Source organism: Ranitomeya variabilis, chromosome 4, assembly GCF_051348905.1.
Source record: "Ranitomeya variabilis isolate aRanVar5 chromosome 4, aRanVar5.hap1, whole genome shotgun sequence".
Lineage (NCBI taxonomy): Eukaryota > Metazoa > Chordata > Amphibia > Anura > Dendrobatidae > Ranitomeya > Ranitomeya variabilis.
The window spans coordinates 400,620,538-400,636,676 of record NC_135235.1 but is presented as its reverse complement, the minus strand read 5'-3'; the positions used below and the strand labels follow the sequence as shown (position 1 = coordinate 400,636,676).

Here is a 16,139-nt window from a genome sequence, read left to right as displayed (position 1 = left end):
CCTCCGCTCCGCTAATGACCTCAGGTTAGCATCCTCAATAATCAGAACCTCCCATTCCCGTCTCCAAGACTTTACACGTGCTGCGCCGATTCTTTGGAATGCACTACCTAGGTTAATCCCCAATCCCCACAGTTTTAAGAATGCCCTAAAAACGCATTTGTTCAGACTGGCCTACCGCCTCAACGCATTAACCTAACTATCCCTGTGTGGCCTAATAAAAAAATAAATAAATTTAAAAAAACAATCAGGTTCCTCGCATCATGTTCTCATACACTTTATGCAGTCAATAGCCTCTGTGTCTGTGCTGCTACATACTTATGCAGTTAACTGGTTCATGCAGCTTTACATGAACACCCGAGCCTTACACTATGGCTGGTCCAAATAACTAAAGCAATTGTTACCATCCACCTCTCGTGTCTCCCCTTTTCCTCATAGTTTGTAAGCTTGCCAGCAGGGCCCTCATTCCTCCTGGTATCTGTTTTGAACTGTGATTTCTGTTATGCTGTAATGTCTATTGTCTGTACAAGTCCCCTCTATAAGTTGTAAAGCTCTGCGGAATATGTTGGCGCTATATAAATAAAAATTATTATTATTATATATGCCCCTCAAAGTCACTTCAAATGTGATGTGGTCCCTAAAAAAGGGGCTTTGTAAATATTGTTGGGAAAATGAGAAATTGCTGGTCAACTTTTAACCCTTATAACTTCCTAACAAAAAAAAAGTTTCAAAAATTGTGGATCTGTAAAGTAGACATGTGTGAATGTTATTTATTAACTATTTTGTGTGACATAACTCTCAGATTTAAGAGCATAAGCATTCAAAGTTTGAAAACTGCTAAATTTTTAACATTATTGCCAAATTTCCACAAATAAACGCAAGTCATATTGAGCAAGCTTTATCAGTGTCATGAAGTACAATATATCATGAGATATGTCTCAGAATCCCTGAGATCCGTTGAAGCGTTCCAGAGTTATTACATCATAAAATGACACTGGTCATAATTGAAAATATTGGCCTTTTCAGGAAGGTGAAAACAAGCTTCCTGGTAAAGGCGTTAAGTACTATGAGCTGGTCAAAAATGTTCTGCAAAGTCTTCTGCACTTTTAGAAACAGTGTGAAAAGTCCATCTGTCAATCTGTCAACAGATATTCACTGTTTATATGTTATACTGTCTGCCATAGCCTCTCCGAATGATTTAGTATTTTTGCTTGGAGAGCCATTACTGAAGGACATTTTTTTTTTTTTGTAGATATTTACTTAGCAGATTGAATTCAGGACAAGTCATGAAACTTTTTTTTATCTTATTTGGAAAATATAGACCCTACACTTTCAGACCACAGGCTTATTTTTTTGAAGTATGATCCATTTGAAATTCCAACTTGAATTTTGGTACAGATGTGGCTAGGCACATAAGAGACGTGAATTTTTTGAAATTTTTATATCATATAGTTTTTTAGAAATACTTTTCTAAATTTTGAGTTTAAGTCTGCATGAGTAAAATATTAACAAAGATATTCTTGTGACATATCGGGTGAAAGCCTGTATATTTCTGAGTGTAATGGTGTTTCCGTTTCTCTATCTTGGTTCTGGCCTGAGTTATAAGGAGAAACGTAAAGGCATGTGTAGCGCCCCCACTGCCGCAAGGCCGAGGGGTACCCGGTACCGGGCCTCTGAGTCTCTGCTCTGGGGGTTGTCACGGTGGCGAGGCCCGGTCCGTGACCCTGCTGAGGGGCGTACAGTAATAGATGTGGATGGTGGTGGTGGTGCGATGCAGTAAATAACGAGGACACCAGGTTGCAGTCTCTTTACCTCTTTACTGAAGGCTTCAGGGTCCTCAGTCTGGAATACGGTCAACCAGGCTGCGCAAGTCCGGCCGGTCCGATGGCACCTCCAGAGTTCCCTTTGCAGGTGGAAATCTGTGCCTTCCTGCTAGCGCTATGTGTTGTGGTCCTCCCCTGCTGTGCTTACGGGATAGTCCCCACAACTGTTGTGTCTGTTTCTGATGTTCCCTCACAACTCGATTAGATGGTGTTCTGCTAATCCGTCCCTTCCTGATGTTACGGTTGGGACGCACCCATATGACGGGTAGGCTCGGAGCTCTTCCGGGACCCTAGAGTCGCCCCTCTCCACAGGTTGCCCCCTATGTCTTCCTAGGTGATTTAGGTGAGACAGCCCGCCTATGACTGACTGTCCTGCCGTTGGTTTGAAGTATTGCCTGAAGCTGTATATAGAAATACTTGCTCGGCGTTCCGGCCGCCGGTTGTGCGCCTCAGTAGGATGTTGCCTCGGTCTTACAGCACGACTCCTACTGGTATTCTCCTTCTTGCTTTGATCTCGTTTCTCACTCAGCACAATAAATCTCGCTTCTTGTCCTTTCTTAGGGCACCGCCGCTATGAAGTGCAGGCACGGTCCCGTAGCTTTCTCTCTGATTGCCAGGCCTCTGTCAGGATCCCACCCCTGACAGGGACCCTACCGAATCTTCCCCTACAACACCCTCTGCCACAAGGTGTTGCCTGGTTCCAACCCAGTCAGCGTTCTCTCTAACTTCCTGCCTGACCCCCAGTTTTACCAGTATGTGAGGAGTGGCCTAATGAATAGTACCCTTAGCTCCCCCTGGAGGCCCGACTGTGAAATGTATTGGTGTCTGTGATACCTGGTCAGATGAACTCCTTCAGTGCCATCAGACGTACCATAGCCCCCCTTAGTGGCGGGGCCACAGTACTGCAACGACCAGGACATTTTTTTCAAAACTTTGAAAATTAATTAAAAAAAAATGTAAACACTTTCTGACCTCTGACGTAATAATCCATACCGGTGCCCTGGGCCTATTTCACCAAGGCCGTATTATGACGTCATCGCGATCGCCTGCGCACACGGGCTGTGCATGGCGATCACCGACGGGTGTCAGCTGATTCTGACAGCTGACACCCGGCACTAAGTGCCATGCGCGGTCACGGACCGCTCCTGGCACTTAACCCCCTGAATGCTGCTATCGCATTCGATCGCAGCATTCCAGATGCCGGCAGAGGGATGACAGCCCCTCTGCCTTTGGATTGGAGACCCCGCTGAGTGACGCCAGGTCTTGATGGTTGGGATGGTGACCCGATGTCGTCATGATGACATCCGTGTCACCAGAGCTAGGAAAGTTGCTTGATCATGTGCAGTGCATTATCAGCAACTTTCTCTGTCAGTGCAGAGCTGACACTTTGCATAGTATGGGGATGCTGCTGCATCCCCATGCTAGACAACAAAATTTCCCTGATACATAGGGTTAATAATAAATCAGAAAAACTAAATAAATGCAGATATCAACGAACCCCGACAAGCTGATTCAAGCAAAAAAAAGGGTCAAAGAGTATTTTAGACAATACATATAAATTTTATTAATGAATTATACATATCTTAAAATAAAATACAGACAGCACTAACTACTAAGCAGGCACTAAGAGGGGGTCCCAGTAACAAATTTTGCTGTCAAAACTCCCATATAAAAAGTATGCAATTGGCTGTATTTAAAAATGTAAAAACAAAAACTAACTGCACAATATGGACAAAATATATAAATAAATAATGATGCCCACTAGAACTTCAGAACAGTTTCGATCTGCCACTCCAATATCTTGGTTAGATGAAATTTAAGGGAGTGGATATCAAAGCAAAAGTGTCAAAAGCAAAGGCAAGTAACATGAAGTACATAAGGTGCATCACGTGCATGGAAATAGATATAAATTGAAGTGCATATAGTGAGCTGGTACTTACAAAACAAAATAAAGACCAAATCCCCCGGCCTGCCACCCCTACGCGCGTTTCGCCGTAACTTCGGCAGGAGGTGCCTCCATGGAGTCAAAATCGTCACTACACCTGTAGATAAATTCCCAAAGGGGTATAATTTACAAAATGGGGTCACTTGAGGGGGGATTCTGCTCTTCTAGCAATTAGGGGCTCTGTATATGGAGTCTGCAAACACTTCTAGGAACATCTGCGCTCCAGGAGGCAAATAGCGCTCCGTTCCTCCCTAGTCTATCTGTATGGCTAAGTAGTACTGTACAGCCACATATGGGTATTGCCACATTCAGTAGAAATTGTGGGACAAAATTTCGTGCCATTTTTACCCATTTCTTGTGTGAAAATGTAAAATCTGGGGCTAATGCAAAATTTTGGTGGTAGAAATGTAGTTATTTTTTCTTCACTGCCCAATGGTATAAAATTCTGTGACACACCCATACTGTCCATATGAAAACTGCACCGCTAGATAAATTCATTGAGAGGCGTATTTTGTAAAATGTGGTCACTAATAGAGGATTCTGCTGTTCTGGCACCTCATTGGCTTTTGCAGTGGGTCATGGGATCTGCAAACCATAACAGTAAAATCTGCTCCTTGCCTTCCAGTTTGTTGTCAAAAAAATTCCTATTAGCCCTAAGAAAAAAAAAAGAAAACTTGTGGCTAAAACAACATTTTAGTGTCAAAAATGTAATTTATTCTTTCTTCACCGCTCGCTGGTATAAAATTCTGTGAGGCACATGTGGTGTCGATATGATCACTGCACCCCTAGATGAATTCAGTGGGGAGTGTAGTTCGTAAAATGAGTTCACATATAGGGTGTGACATGGCACCCTCAAACCAGTTCAGAAAAATCTGAACTCTAATATGGCGCCTCGTCCCTTCCGAGCTTTGCATTTTGCCTTAAAAGTAGTATTCCCCCACATATGTGGTATCGGTGTACTCAGGAGAAATTGCACAACAAATTGTATGGTGCAATTTCTCCTGTTTCTCTTATGAAAATGCAATATTTTGCGCTAAAAACATCTGTGGGGAAAATTTGATTTTTTTTTTTTTTTTTTTTAACGGCTCAATGTTATAAACTTCTGTGAAGCACCTGGGGCTTCAATGTGCTCACCACACATCAGAACAGTTCTCTGACTAATCTAGTTTCCAAAATGATGTCACTTTTTAGACACATCAGAGGCTCTGCAATCGTGACAAGGCGTCCGCCAATTGTTCCAGCAAATTTTACATTCAAACGGTGCTCCTTCCCTTCCGAGCCATGTTGTGCACCCAAACAGTGGTTTTCTCCCTCATATGGGGTATCAGCATGCTTGCATATGAAGTAAATTTTTTGTGGGAAAAAAACTTAAATGTTCATTTTTTTTTTTTCATATTCCAAAAATTCTTGTGAAGCACCTGAAGGGTTAATAAACTTCTTGAATGTGCTTTTTGAGCACCTTGAGGGGTGCAGTTTTTAGAATGGTGTCACTTTTGAGTATCTTCTATCGTATAGACCCCTCAACCTGACTTCAAATGTGAAGTGGTCTCTAAAAAAATTGTTTTGTAAATTTTGTCGGAAAAATGAAAAATCGCTGGTCAACTTTTAACTCTTATAACTTCCTAACAAAAAAAAAGTTGGTTCCAAAATTGTGCTGATGTAAAGTAGACATGTGGTAAATTTTATTTATTACCTATTTTGTCTGACATATCTTTGTGATGTATGGGCATGAAAATTTAAAGTTGGAAAATTGCGAAATTTTGAAATTTTTTGTCAAATTTCCGTTTTTTTTTTTCACAACACAAGTCATACCAAAGAATTTTTACCACTAATGTGTAGTACAATATGTCACGAAAAAACAAACTCAGAATTACCGGGATCCGTTAAAGCGTTCCTGAGTTATAACCTCATAAAGGGACAGTGGTCAGATTTGTAAAAATTGGCCTGGTCATTAACAGGGAAACCATCTTAGGGGGTAAAGGGGTTAAAATATATAGAAATTTTTTTCTGCACATTTTGCATTCTTGTAGACACTATTACCAAAGCACAAAATCTCAAAAGAATTTAAAGTATGGAAGAGAATTGCATTGGTTCACTTGAAATGGAATAACTAATTTTTACATTTTTTTTTATTTTTTTTTTTTACCTTTTTATTTCGTTTTTCTGAGACTTTAACTTTTATTAGTCTGATTGCTGGTATGCATTGCAATGCATTATACCTGTCAGTGCTACAATGACAGAAGCCTCCTGGACCATGTTCTTGGCATGTTCTAAACAGGCCACCGTAGCTGGCAGACCTGGAGGCGTGCACCTCTCAATGAATTTGGTGTATCTTGATCCTGCAAGCCCCTTGTTAAGACTGGCGCATGAAGCTGGGCATTAATATACTGTATATAAGATTGCGTATAACATATTTGTCTTTCTCTGCACAGGATTATGCAGCAGTGAAGAAATCTGGAGAGTTTGTCACCCCCAGCAGCTGTCCCAGTGTGTCTGGCGGATACAGCAAAATGACAAGGTCTTCACCTTCCTCACATGAACACAAGAGAAACAAGGAGCAGAAGATCCTGGACCTCACCAACAAGATCACTGAACTGCTGACTGGAGAGGTGAGAACTGCTGGGAATACTGAGACACTAAAGTAATTTTGGTGGGACCAGCTGACTATCTAGTGGTTATGTTAAAGGTATCTTCACACTGAACAACTTAACAACGATATCGCTAGCAATCCGTGACGATGCAGCGTCCTGGATAGCGATATCGTTGTGTTTGACACGCAGCAGCGATCTGGATCCTGCTGTGATGTCGTTGGTCAGAGCTAGGAGGCCAGCACCTTATTTCGTCACTGGATCTCCCGCAGACATCGCTGGATCGGTGTGTGTGACACCGATCCAGCGATGTCTTCACTGGTAACCAGGGTAAACATCGGGTTACTAAGCGCAGGGCCGCGCTTAGTAACCCGATATTTACCTTGGTTACCAGCGTAAAAGTAAAAAAAAAAAAACACTACATACTTACATTCCGCTGTCTGTCCCCCGGCGCTGTGCTTCTCTGCATTGTGTAAGTGCCAGCCGGAAAGCAGGGCACAGCGGTGACGTCACCGCTCTGCTTTCCGGCCGCTGTGCTTACACAGTGCAGAGAAGCAGAACGCCGGGGGACAGACAGCGGAAGGGAAGTATGTAGTGTTTGTTTTTTTTAACTTTTTCGCTGGTAACCAGGGTAAACATCGGGTTACTAAGCGCGGCCCTGCGCTTAGTAACCCGATGTTTACCCTGGTTACCCGGGGACCTCGGCATCGTTGGTCGCTGGAGAGCTGTCTGTGTGACAGCTCTCCAGCAACCAAACAGCGACGCTGCAGCGATCTATTGCTGCAGCGTCGCTAAATGTGACGGTACCTTTAGACTCTCCCACTGCAGCAGATGTGAAGGTCTCATTACCTAGAGAAAAAGTATGTTAAGCCCCACTTACACATTATACTAATGTCAGCCAAACTCGCCAACAACGGGTTCCACCAATGGACTAATGTGTTTGGGAGCCCCAGTTGTCACAGGAGCTAAGGATCCAGCCTGTTTGATTTCCTTTTGTTCTCCCAAAGATAAGCCACTACCAGATATATATGATTATTGGCTATCTCATAGATAACACAGGAGCGGACGAGCGAGTCCTATTGTGCATGGGAGAGATGGAAAATATAGTTGCCAGATGATTATTCGTTGACAGTCAGTCATCTCGGGGTCTTTACAATTTAATATGCAGATCATCTGTTCCTCTGGAAGAAGCTACTGCCAGACTTGATTTACAGATTTTGAATACTTAAGATAAAAGTTGGCTAAACCCCAGAATGGTCTGACAGTGTTATCGTATGCTTATAATGACCTCCTGACATCTTCTTTCGGGGACATACTTTTTAATGTACAAACGGTAACTAGCCTCTGCTAGGCCATTATGACAAGGGATTATTTGACATTGGAATATAAGGAGCTACCATGTTGTAATCTAACATCGTAGCTTGTTATATTCCCATGTGAGATAAACCTCTACCACAAAGGTCTAGCAGTAGCTTCTTCCCTTCTCCACATTAAAAACACATTGGGATCTAAGAATATATATTTATGGGGGAGCCAGATGTTGTTCAACAGCTATATAAAAGTATATAAGTGTATTTTAACCCCTTAAGCCCCGAAGGTGGTTTGCATGTTAATGACCGGGCCAATTTTTAAAATTCTGACCACTGTCCCTTTATGAGGTTATAACTCTGGAACGCTTCAACGGATCTTGGCGATTTTGACACTGTTTTCTCGTGAGATATTGTACTTCATATTAGTGGTAAAATTTATTCGATATAACTTGTGTTTATTTGTGAAAAAAGCGGAAATTTGGCAAAAATTTTGAAAATTTCACAATTTTCCAACTTTGAATTTTTATGCCCTTAAATCACAGAGATACGTCACGCAAAATACTTAATAAGTAACATTTCCCACATGTCTACTTTACATCAGCAAAATTTTGGAACCAAAATTTTTTTTTGTTAGGGAGTTATAAGGGTTAAAAGTTGACCAGCAATTTCTCATTTTTACAACACCATTTTTTTTTAGGGACCACATCTCATTTGAAGTCATTTTGAGGGGTCTATATGATAGAAAATACCCAAGTGTGACACCATTCTAAAAACTGCACCCCTCAAGGTGCTCAAAACCACATTCAAGAAGTTTATTAACCCTTCAGGTGTTCCACAGGAATTTTTGGAATGTTTAAATAAAAATGAACATTTAACTTTTTTTCACACAAAATTTACTTCAGCTCCAATTTGTTTTATTTTACCAAGGTTAACAGGAGAAAATGGACCCCAAAAGATGTTGTACAATTTGTCCTGAGTACGCCGATACCCCATATGTGGGGGTAAACCACTTTTTGGGCACATGACAGAGCTCGGAAGCGAAGGAGCGCCATTTGACTTTTCAATGCAAAATTGACTGGAAATGAGATGGGACGCCATGTTGCGTTTGGAGAGCCCCTGATGTGCCTAAACATTGAAACCCCCCACAAGTGACACCATTTTGGAAAGTAGACCCCTTAAGGAACTTATCTAGATGTGTTGTGAGCACTTTGACCCAACAAGTGCTTCACAGAAGTTTATAATGCAGAGCCGTAAAAATACAAAATCATATTTTTTCACAAAAATGATCTTTTCGCCCCCAATTTTTTATTTTCCCAAGGGTAAGAGAAGAAATTAGACCACAAACGTTGTTGTGCAATTTGTCCTGAGTACAAGGATACCCCATATGTGGGGGAAAACCACTGTTTGGGCGCATAGCAGAGCTCGGAAGGGAAGGAGCGCCATTTGACTTTTCAATGCAAAATTGACTGGAATTGAGATGGGACACCATGTCGCGTTTGGACAGCCCCCGATGTGCCTGAACATTAAAACCCCCCACAAGTGACACCATTTTGGAAAGTAGACCCCCTAAGGAACTTATCTTGATGTGTTTTGAGAGCTTTGAACCCCCAAGTGTTTCACTACAGTTTATAACGCAGAGCCGTGAAAATATAAATTCTTTTTTTTTTTTCAGAAAAATGATTTTTTAGCCCCCAGTTTTGTATTTTCACAAGGGTAACAGGATAAATTGGACTCCAAAAGTTGTTGTCCAATTTGTCCTGAGTACGCTGATACCCCATATGTGGGGGGGAACCACTGTTTGGGCGCATGGCAGAGCTCGGAAGGGAAGGAGCGCCATTTGGAATGCAGACTTAGATGGATTGGTCTGCAGGCGTCACGTTGCATTTGCAGAGCCCCTGATGTACCCAAACAGTACAACCCCCCACAAGTGACCCAATATTGGAAACTAGACCTCCCAATGAACTTATCTAGATGTGTTTTGAGAGCTTTGAACCCCCAAGTGTTTCACTACAGTTTATAACGCAGAGCCGTGAAAATATAAATTCCTTTTTTTTTTCAGAAAAATGATTTTTTTAGCCCCCCAAATTTTTATTTTCCCAGAGATAACAAGAGAACTTGGACTCCAAAAGTTGTTGTCCAATTTGTCCCGAGTACACTGATGCCCCATATGTTGGGGTAAACCCCTGTTTGGGCGCACGGGAGAGCTCGGAAGGGAAGGAGCACTGTTTTACTTTTTCAACGCAGAATTGTCTGGAATTGAGATCGGACGCCATGTCACGTTTGGAGAGCCCCTGATGTGCCTGAACAGTGGAAACTCCCCAATTCTACCTGAAACTAATCCAAACATAACCCTAATCCCAACTGTAACCCTAACCACACCCCTAACCTTGACACACCCCTAATTTTAATCCCAACCGTAAATGTAATCCAAACCCTAACTTTAGCCCCAACCCTAACCCTAACTTTAGCCCCAACCCTAACTTTAGCCCCAACCCTATCCCTAACTTTAGCTCCAACCCTAGCCACAACCCTAACCCTAACCCTAGCCCTAGCCCTAACCCTAGCCCTAACCCTAGCCCTAATGGGAAAATGGAAATAAATACATTTTTTTTATTTTATGATTTTTCCCTAACTAAGGGGGTGATGAAGGGGGGTTTGATTTACTTTTATAGCGTTTTTTTATATCGGATTTTTATGATTGGCAGCTGTCACACTAAAACAGAGGTCCCCAACCTTTTTTGCACCAGGGACCGGCTTGAAGCAAGACCAGTTTTCCATGGCCCGGTGGGGGTGGGGCAGGGGCGGGGCTTTGGTCATATGGGGGTGGGGTTATGGAGGGATGGAGCTTAGTGCATACTTATCATATAATTATGACATTTATAATGAGAATGTGATTCAACTTACCATAGGTTCAGAATGAGTGGGAGCACCATGCTTGTTTCCCTGGTGCTCTGCACCATTATTGCCCCATAGCTGTGCCATATAGTGCTCTGCACCATTATTGCCCCATAGCTGTGCCATACAGTGCTCTGCACTGTTTATTATTGCCCCATAGCTGTGCCATACAGTGCTCTGCACCATTATTGCCCCATAGCTGTGCCGTATAGTGCTCTGCACCATTATTGCCCCATAGCTGTGCTATACAGTGCTCTGCACCGTTCATTATTGCCCCATAGCTGTGCCATGTAGTGCTCTGCACCATTCATTATTGCCCCATAGCTGTGCCATACAGTGCTCTGCACCATTATTGCCCCATAGCTGTGCCATATAGTGCTCTGCACCATTATTGCCCCATAGCTGTGCCATACAGTGCTCTGCACCATTATTGCCCCATAGCTGTGCCATATAGTGCTCTGCACCATTGCCCCATAGCTGTGCCATATAGTGCTCTGCACCGTCCATTATTGCCCCATAGCTGTGCTGCTGCTGCTGCAATAAAAATAATAAAACACATACTCACCTCTCTTGCTTGCAGCTCCTCGGCGCCATCTTCCCGGCGTCTCTCCGCACTGACTGATCAGGCAGAGGGCGGCGCGCACACTATATGCGTCATCGCGCCCTCTGCCTGCAGTCAGTGCGGAGAGACGCCGGGAAGATGGAGACAGCGCCCGGCGTGTGGAACGAGGATAGGTGAATATGTCATACTTACCTGCTCCCGGCGTCCCGCTCCTTCCCCCGGACAGCGGGTCTTCGGTGCCGCAGCCTCTTCCTCTATCAGCGGTCACCGGCACCGCTGATTAGAGAAATGAATTATGCGGCTCCGCCCCTATGGGAGGTGGAGCAGCCTATTAATTTCTCTAATGAGCGGTCCCACGTGACCGCTGAACAGGGGCGCCGCGGACCGGCTGAAAAACCCCAACGGCCCGGTCCTGGTCCGCGGACCGGCGGTTGGGGACCTCTGCACTAAAAGACGCTTTTTATAGCAAAAAAGTTTTTGCGTCTCCACATTTTGAGACCTATAATTTTTCCGTATTTTGGTCCACAGAGTCATGTGAGGTCTTGTTTTTTGCGGGACGAGTTGACGTTTTTATTGGTAACATTTTCGGACATGTGACAGTTTTTGATCACTTTTTATTCCGATTTTTGTGAGGCAGAATGACCAAAAACCAGATATTCATGAATTTCTTTTGGGGGAGGCGTTTATAACGTTCCACGTTTGGTAAAATTGATAAAGCAGTTTTATTCGTCGGGTCAGTACGATTACAGCGATATCTCATTCATATCATTTTTTTATGTTTTGGCGCTTTTATACGATAAAAGCTATTTTATAGAAAAAATAATTATTTTGGCATCGCTTTATTCTGAGGACTATAACTTTTTTATTCTTTTGGTTATGATGCTATATGGCGGCTCGTTTTTTGCGGGACAAGATGACGTTTTCAGCGGTACCATGGTTATTTATATCCGTCTTTTTGATCGCGTGTTATTTCACTTTTTGTTTGGCGGTATGATAATAAAGCGTTGTTTTTTGGCTCGTTTTTTTTTTTTTTCTTACGGTGTTCACTGAAGGGGTTAACTAGTGGGACAGTTTTATAGGTTGGGTCGTTACGGACGCGGCAATACTAAATATGTGTACTTTTATTGGGTTTTTTTGTTTTTTTTAGATAAAGAAATGTATTTATGGGAATAAAATTTTTTTTTTTTTCTTCTTTATTTAGGATTTTTTTTTTTTTTTTTTTTTTACACACGTGGAAATGTTTTTTTTTTACTTTGTCCCAGGGGGGGATATCACAGATCGCCGATCTGATAGTTTGCGTAGCACTTTATCAGATCGGCGATCTCAATCACAGCGCTGCAGGCTTACCAGCGCCTGCACGGCACCCGGAAGTACTCCCTGCAGGACCCGGATGCAGCCCCGCGGCCATTTTGGATCCGGGGCCTCCAGGGAGGAGACGCTCTGTACAAGGTGAGTACATTCCCTTGTACCGATCGTCTCAGGGAAGCCCGCAGGGAGCCCCCTCCCTGCGCGATGCTTCCCTGTACCGCCGGTACACCGCTATCATGTTTGATCGCGATGTGCCGGGGGTTAATGTGCCGGGGGCGGTCCGTGACCACTCCTGGCACATAGTGCTGGATGTCAGCTGCGATAGGCAGCTGACACCCGGCCGCGATCGGCCGCGCTCCCCCCGTGAACGCGGCCGATCGCTATGACGTACTATCCCGTCACTGGGAATTAAGTCCCAGGTCACCTTGACGGGATAGTACGTCATATGGGATTAAGGGGTTAAGAATCTATATAAAGTATTCTTAAAAGTAATTTTTTTACATTTTGAGTTTTTTTTCACCACTAAAATATATATTTTTTTACATGTCTGCAATTGCCGTAATCAAACTGACCTGCAGAAATATGTTGTCAGGTCATTTTTACCACGCAATGAATGCCGTAACAAAAAAAAGAATGGCTCAAATGTGTTTTTTTCATAGTTTCACCTCGCTTGGCATTTTGTTTTCTAGTTTTCCAGTAACTCTTCTTGTTATGTTGGTGGAAAAATAAAAATTATGGCTCATGTAGGAAGGGGAGAAAAAGAAACCTATATTGCAAAAGCTAAACTTTTCTGAGACAGGAAGCAGTTAAGAAAGATATCTAGATGATGACTTTATCATTATGTGTCAGGTTCCTATAAGGTGTCGGGATGTCACTGTCCATTTCTCCATGGAGGAGTGGGAGTATATGGAAGGACACAAGGAAATGTACAAGGACATCATGATGGAAAACCAACAGTCTCTCACATCGCTGGGTAAGAAACGTAATTACCTTTAGTATGATCAGTAGAAACTCTGTGTAATTGTAAATGTTTTATCTTATTTGTTTTTTTACTTTGAACAGATTTACTAGTAAATATCACATCTGAAAATCGTTTGGCTGATGGTAATGAGCCAGTGTCAAGTGATGGCGCAGACCCCAGAGACACAGAAACATGTACACCTATAAACCATTTACAGCGATCTCCATCTCCTAATATTAAAGAACAACCAGCGAGATTTGAAGAGGTAAATCTTCTTCATCCTGAAGTATATACACCTTCAGATCTTATACACTATAAATCTTTTCATATTAAGGAGGAACTATGTGATGAAAGATATCTCACAGATCCAGAAATGTATGCAACCACAGAACATATCCAACAATACTCATCTCCATACATTAAGGAGGAACCAGTCTCTTGGGAAGGAAGTCCTCTTCTAGACATTGACTTTTATGCTTCCAGAAATCATCTGCAATACCCTCCTACTCTTATTAAAGAGGAACCGGGTTCATTGGAAGAAGGGGCGTTCAAGAATGCCAACATTTACAGACCCGTGAATAACACAAAGACGCGATTCACAGCTCTAAATCAAGCAACCCATGCCTCAGGCCAAGCATACTATATATTTGAGGATGAAACCCATCTCAACAGCTCTGATTTCTTAGGACATAAAGCTTCTCAATTGTTTGAATGTTCAAAATGTGGGGATTGCTTTAGAACAAGATCATTATTTGATGTCCATCAGAGAATTCATAAAGGAATGAAAGTATATCCTTGTCAGGAATGTGGGAAATGTTTTAGTTGCAGTGCCCACCTTACTCTTCATCAGAGAGTCCATACTGGGGAGAGACCCTTTTCTTGTTCGGATTGTGGGAAATGTTTCAACCGTAATGCTCACCTCACTGTGCATCGTAGGATACACACAGGAGAGAGGCCATACCCTTGCAATGTATGTGGGAAGACTTTTAATTGTAGCGCAAGCCTTATTGTCCATCGGAGAATTCACACAGGAGAGAAGCCTTACCCATGCCACGAGTGTGGAAAACGTTTTGCCACCAACTCCGACCGAGCAAAACATGAAAAGGTCCACACTGGTATAAAACCTTTCTCTTGTTTAGACTGCAAAAAAAGTTTTGGTTGCAGTTCGCATCTGATAAAACACGAGAAAATTCACATTAGGGAGAAGCCTTATTCTTGTACTGCCTGTGGGAAACGTTTTGTCCAGAAAACACTGTTGACTTTGCATTTAAAGACACATTCACAGCAGTGACTAGATCTTAATTTTGCTTAGAAAAATCTGATTATACCTTCCTATAGAAAGCTTTAGTAAAGCTAAATTATTTGGCGTAATTGCACCTAATAAATACCTCCTCAGCAAGATGCTAAATTGAATCCCTTATAATCTAATGGCGTTTATTTCCCATTGGTGTGTCCTTACAGTCAAAAGCACCAAAGCAATTTCTTTATTAACTAAGGATCTTATGGTGCTCTAAATTTGTGTATGAAGATACAGCATATGCTGACATATACAGTACTGTGCATAGGTTTTAGACAGGTGTGGAAAAAAACATTGCAAAGTAAGACTGCTTTAAAAAAATAGAAGTGTTAAGTTTACTTTTATTAAGTAAGGAAGTGAACGTACAAAAGAGAAATCTAAAAAAAAAAAAAAAAAAAAAAAAATCAATATTTGCTGTGACCGCACTTTTCCTTCAAATCAGCATCAATTCTTCTAGATACACTTTTAGGCTACGTTCACATTTGCGTTGTGCGCCGCAGCGTCGGCGCCGCAGCGCACAACGCAAACAAAAACGCGGCAAAACGCACGCTAAAACGCATGCGTAAACGCGGCGCAAAACGCAGCACAACGCATGTCCATGCGCCCCCATGTTAAATATAGGGGCGCATGACGCATGCGGCGCCGCTGCGGCGCCCGACGCTGCGGCGCTGACCGCAAATGTGAACGTAGCCTTACATAGTTTTTAAATGAACTCCGCAGGCAGGTTATTCCAAACATCTTGGAGAGCTAACCAAAGATCTTCTGTGGATATAGGCTTGCTCAAATCCTTTTGCCTCTTCAAATGGTTCTTAAAGAATTTATCCGGGACTAGTTTATTTTTTTTACTCTGGGTCTAAGAATAAGCACGCAGTTGCTAACTACTTACCTGTTCTACCTGGCGCTGACTTAGAGCTATCACAGAGCGCTCCTGCTGGCGAGTCTGCTGTTTCACGTCAACAGAGCAGCTCTTCTGGGTTGGCTTTGTTGATGGTGCTCGACTACCGACATCATGCTTGTTGACAGCCAACTTCCAATTATTCAGCGGAGAGCCTGCTGTTATTCAGCATGACATCAGTCATGCCTTGTCAATAGAGCGGAAGAGAAGCAGCTGCTCTGTCGATGTATCGTCAGCAGAAGCTGAAGAATCGCCGGCAGGAGCAGGCGGTGACCGCTGTGAGCTAGCAGAGATCAGCGGCAGGCAGAAATGACAGGTAGTTAGCAACTAAAAGAGCTTATCTCTAAATTAGAATATCATCAGAAAGTTAATTTATTCCAGTTCTTCAATACAAAAAGTGAAACTCATATAGAGTCATTACAAACAGAGTGATGTATTTCAAGTGTTTATTTCTGTTAATGTTGATGATTATGGCTTAGAGCCAATGAAAACCCAAAAGTCATTATCTCAGTAAATTAGAATAATTATCAAAAAACACCTGGAAAGGCTTCCTAAGCA

At 42.6% G+C, this 16,139-nt stretch overlaps 1 protein-coding gene across 1 annotated transcript in view; it reads left to right on the top strand.

The window, feature by feature from the left end:
* The window catches only part of LOC143764912 (oocyte zinc finger protein XlCOF7.1-like), a 45,095-nt gene extending 29,947 nt beyond the window's left edge, over positions 1–15,148 (top strand). Inside the window, exons 4-6 of the mRNA XM_077251014.1 lie at positions 6,198–6,374; positions 13,278–13,401; positions 13,491–15,148. Of these exons, the coding sequence (XP_077107129.1) occupies positions 6,198–6,374; positions 13,278–13,401; positions 13,491–14,680 (1,491 nt within the window). The 3' untranslated portion in view covers positions 14,681–15,148. The remainder of the gene's footprint in view (positions 1–6,197; positions 6,375–13,277; positions 13,402–13,490) is intronic.
* Positions 15,149–16,139: the final 991 nt, after the last annotated feature.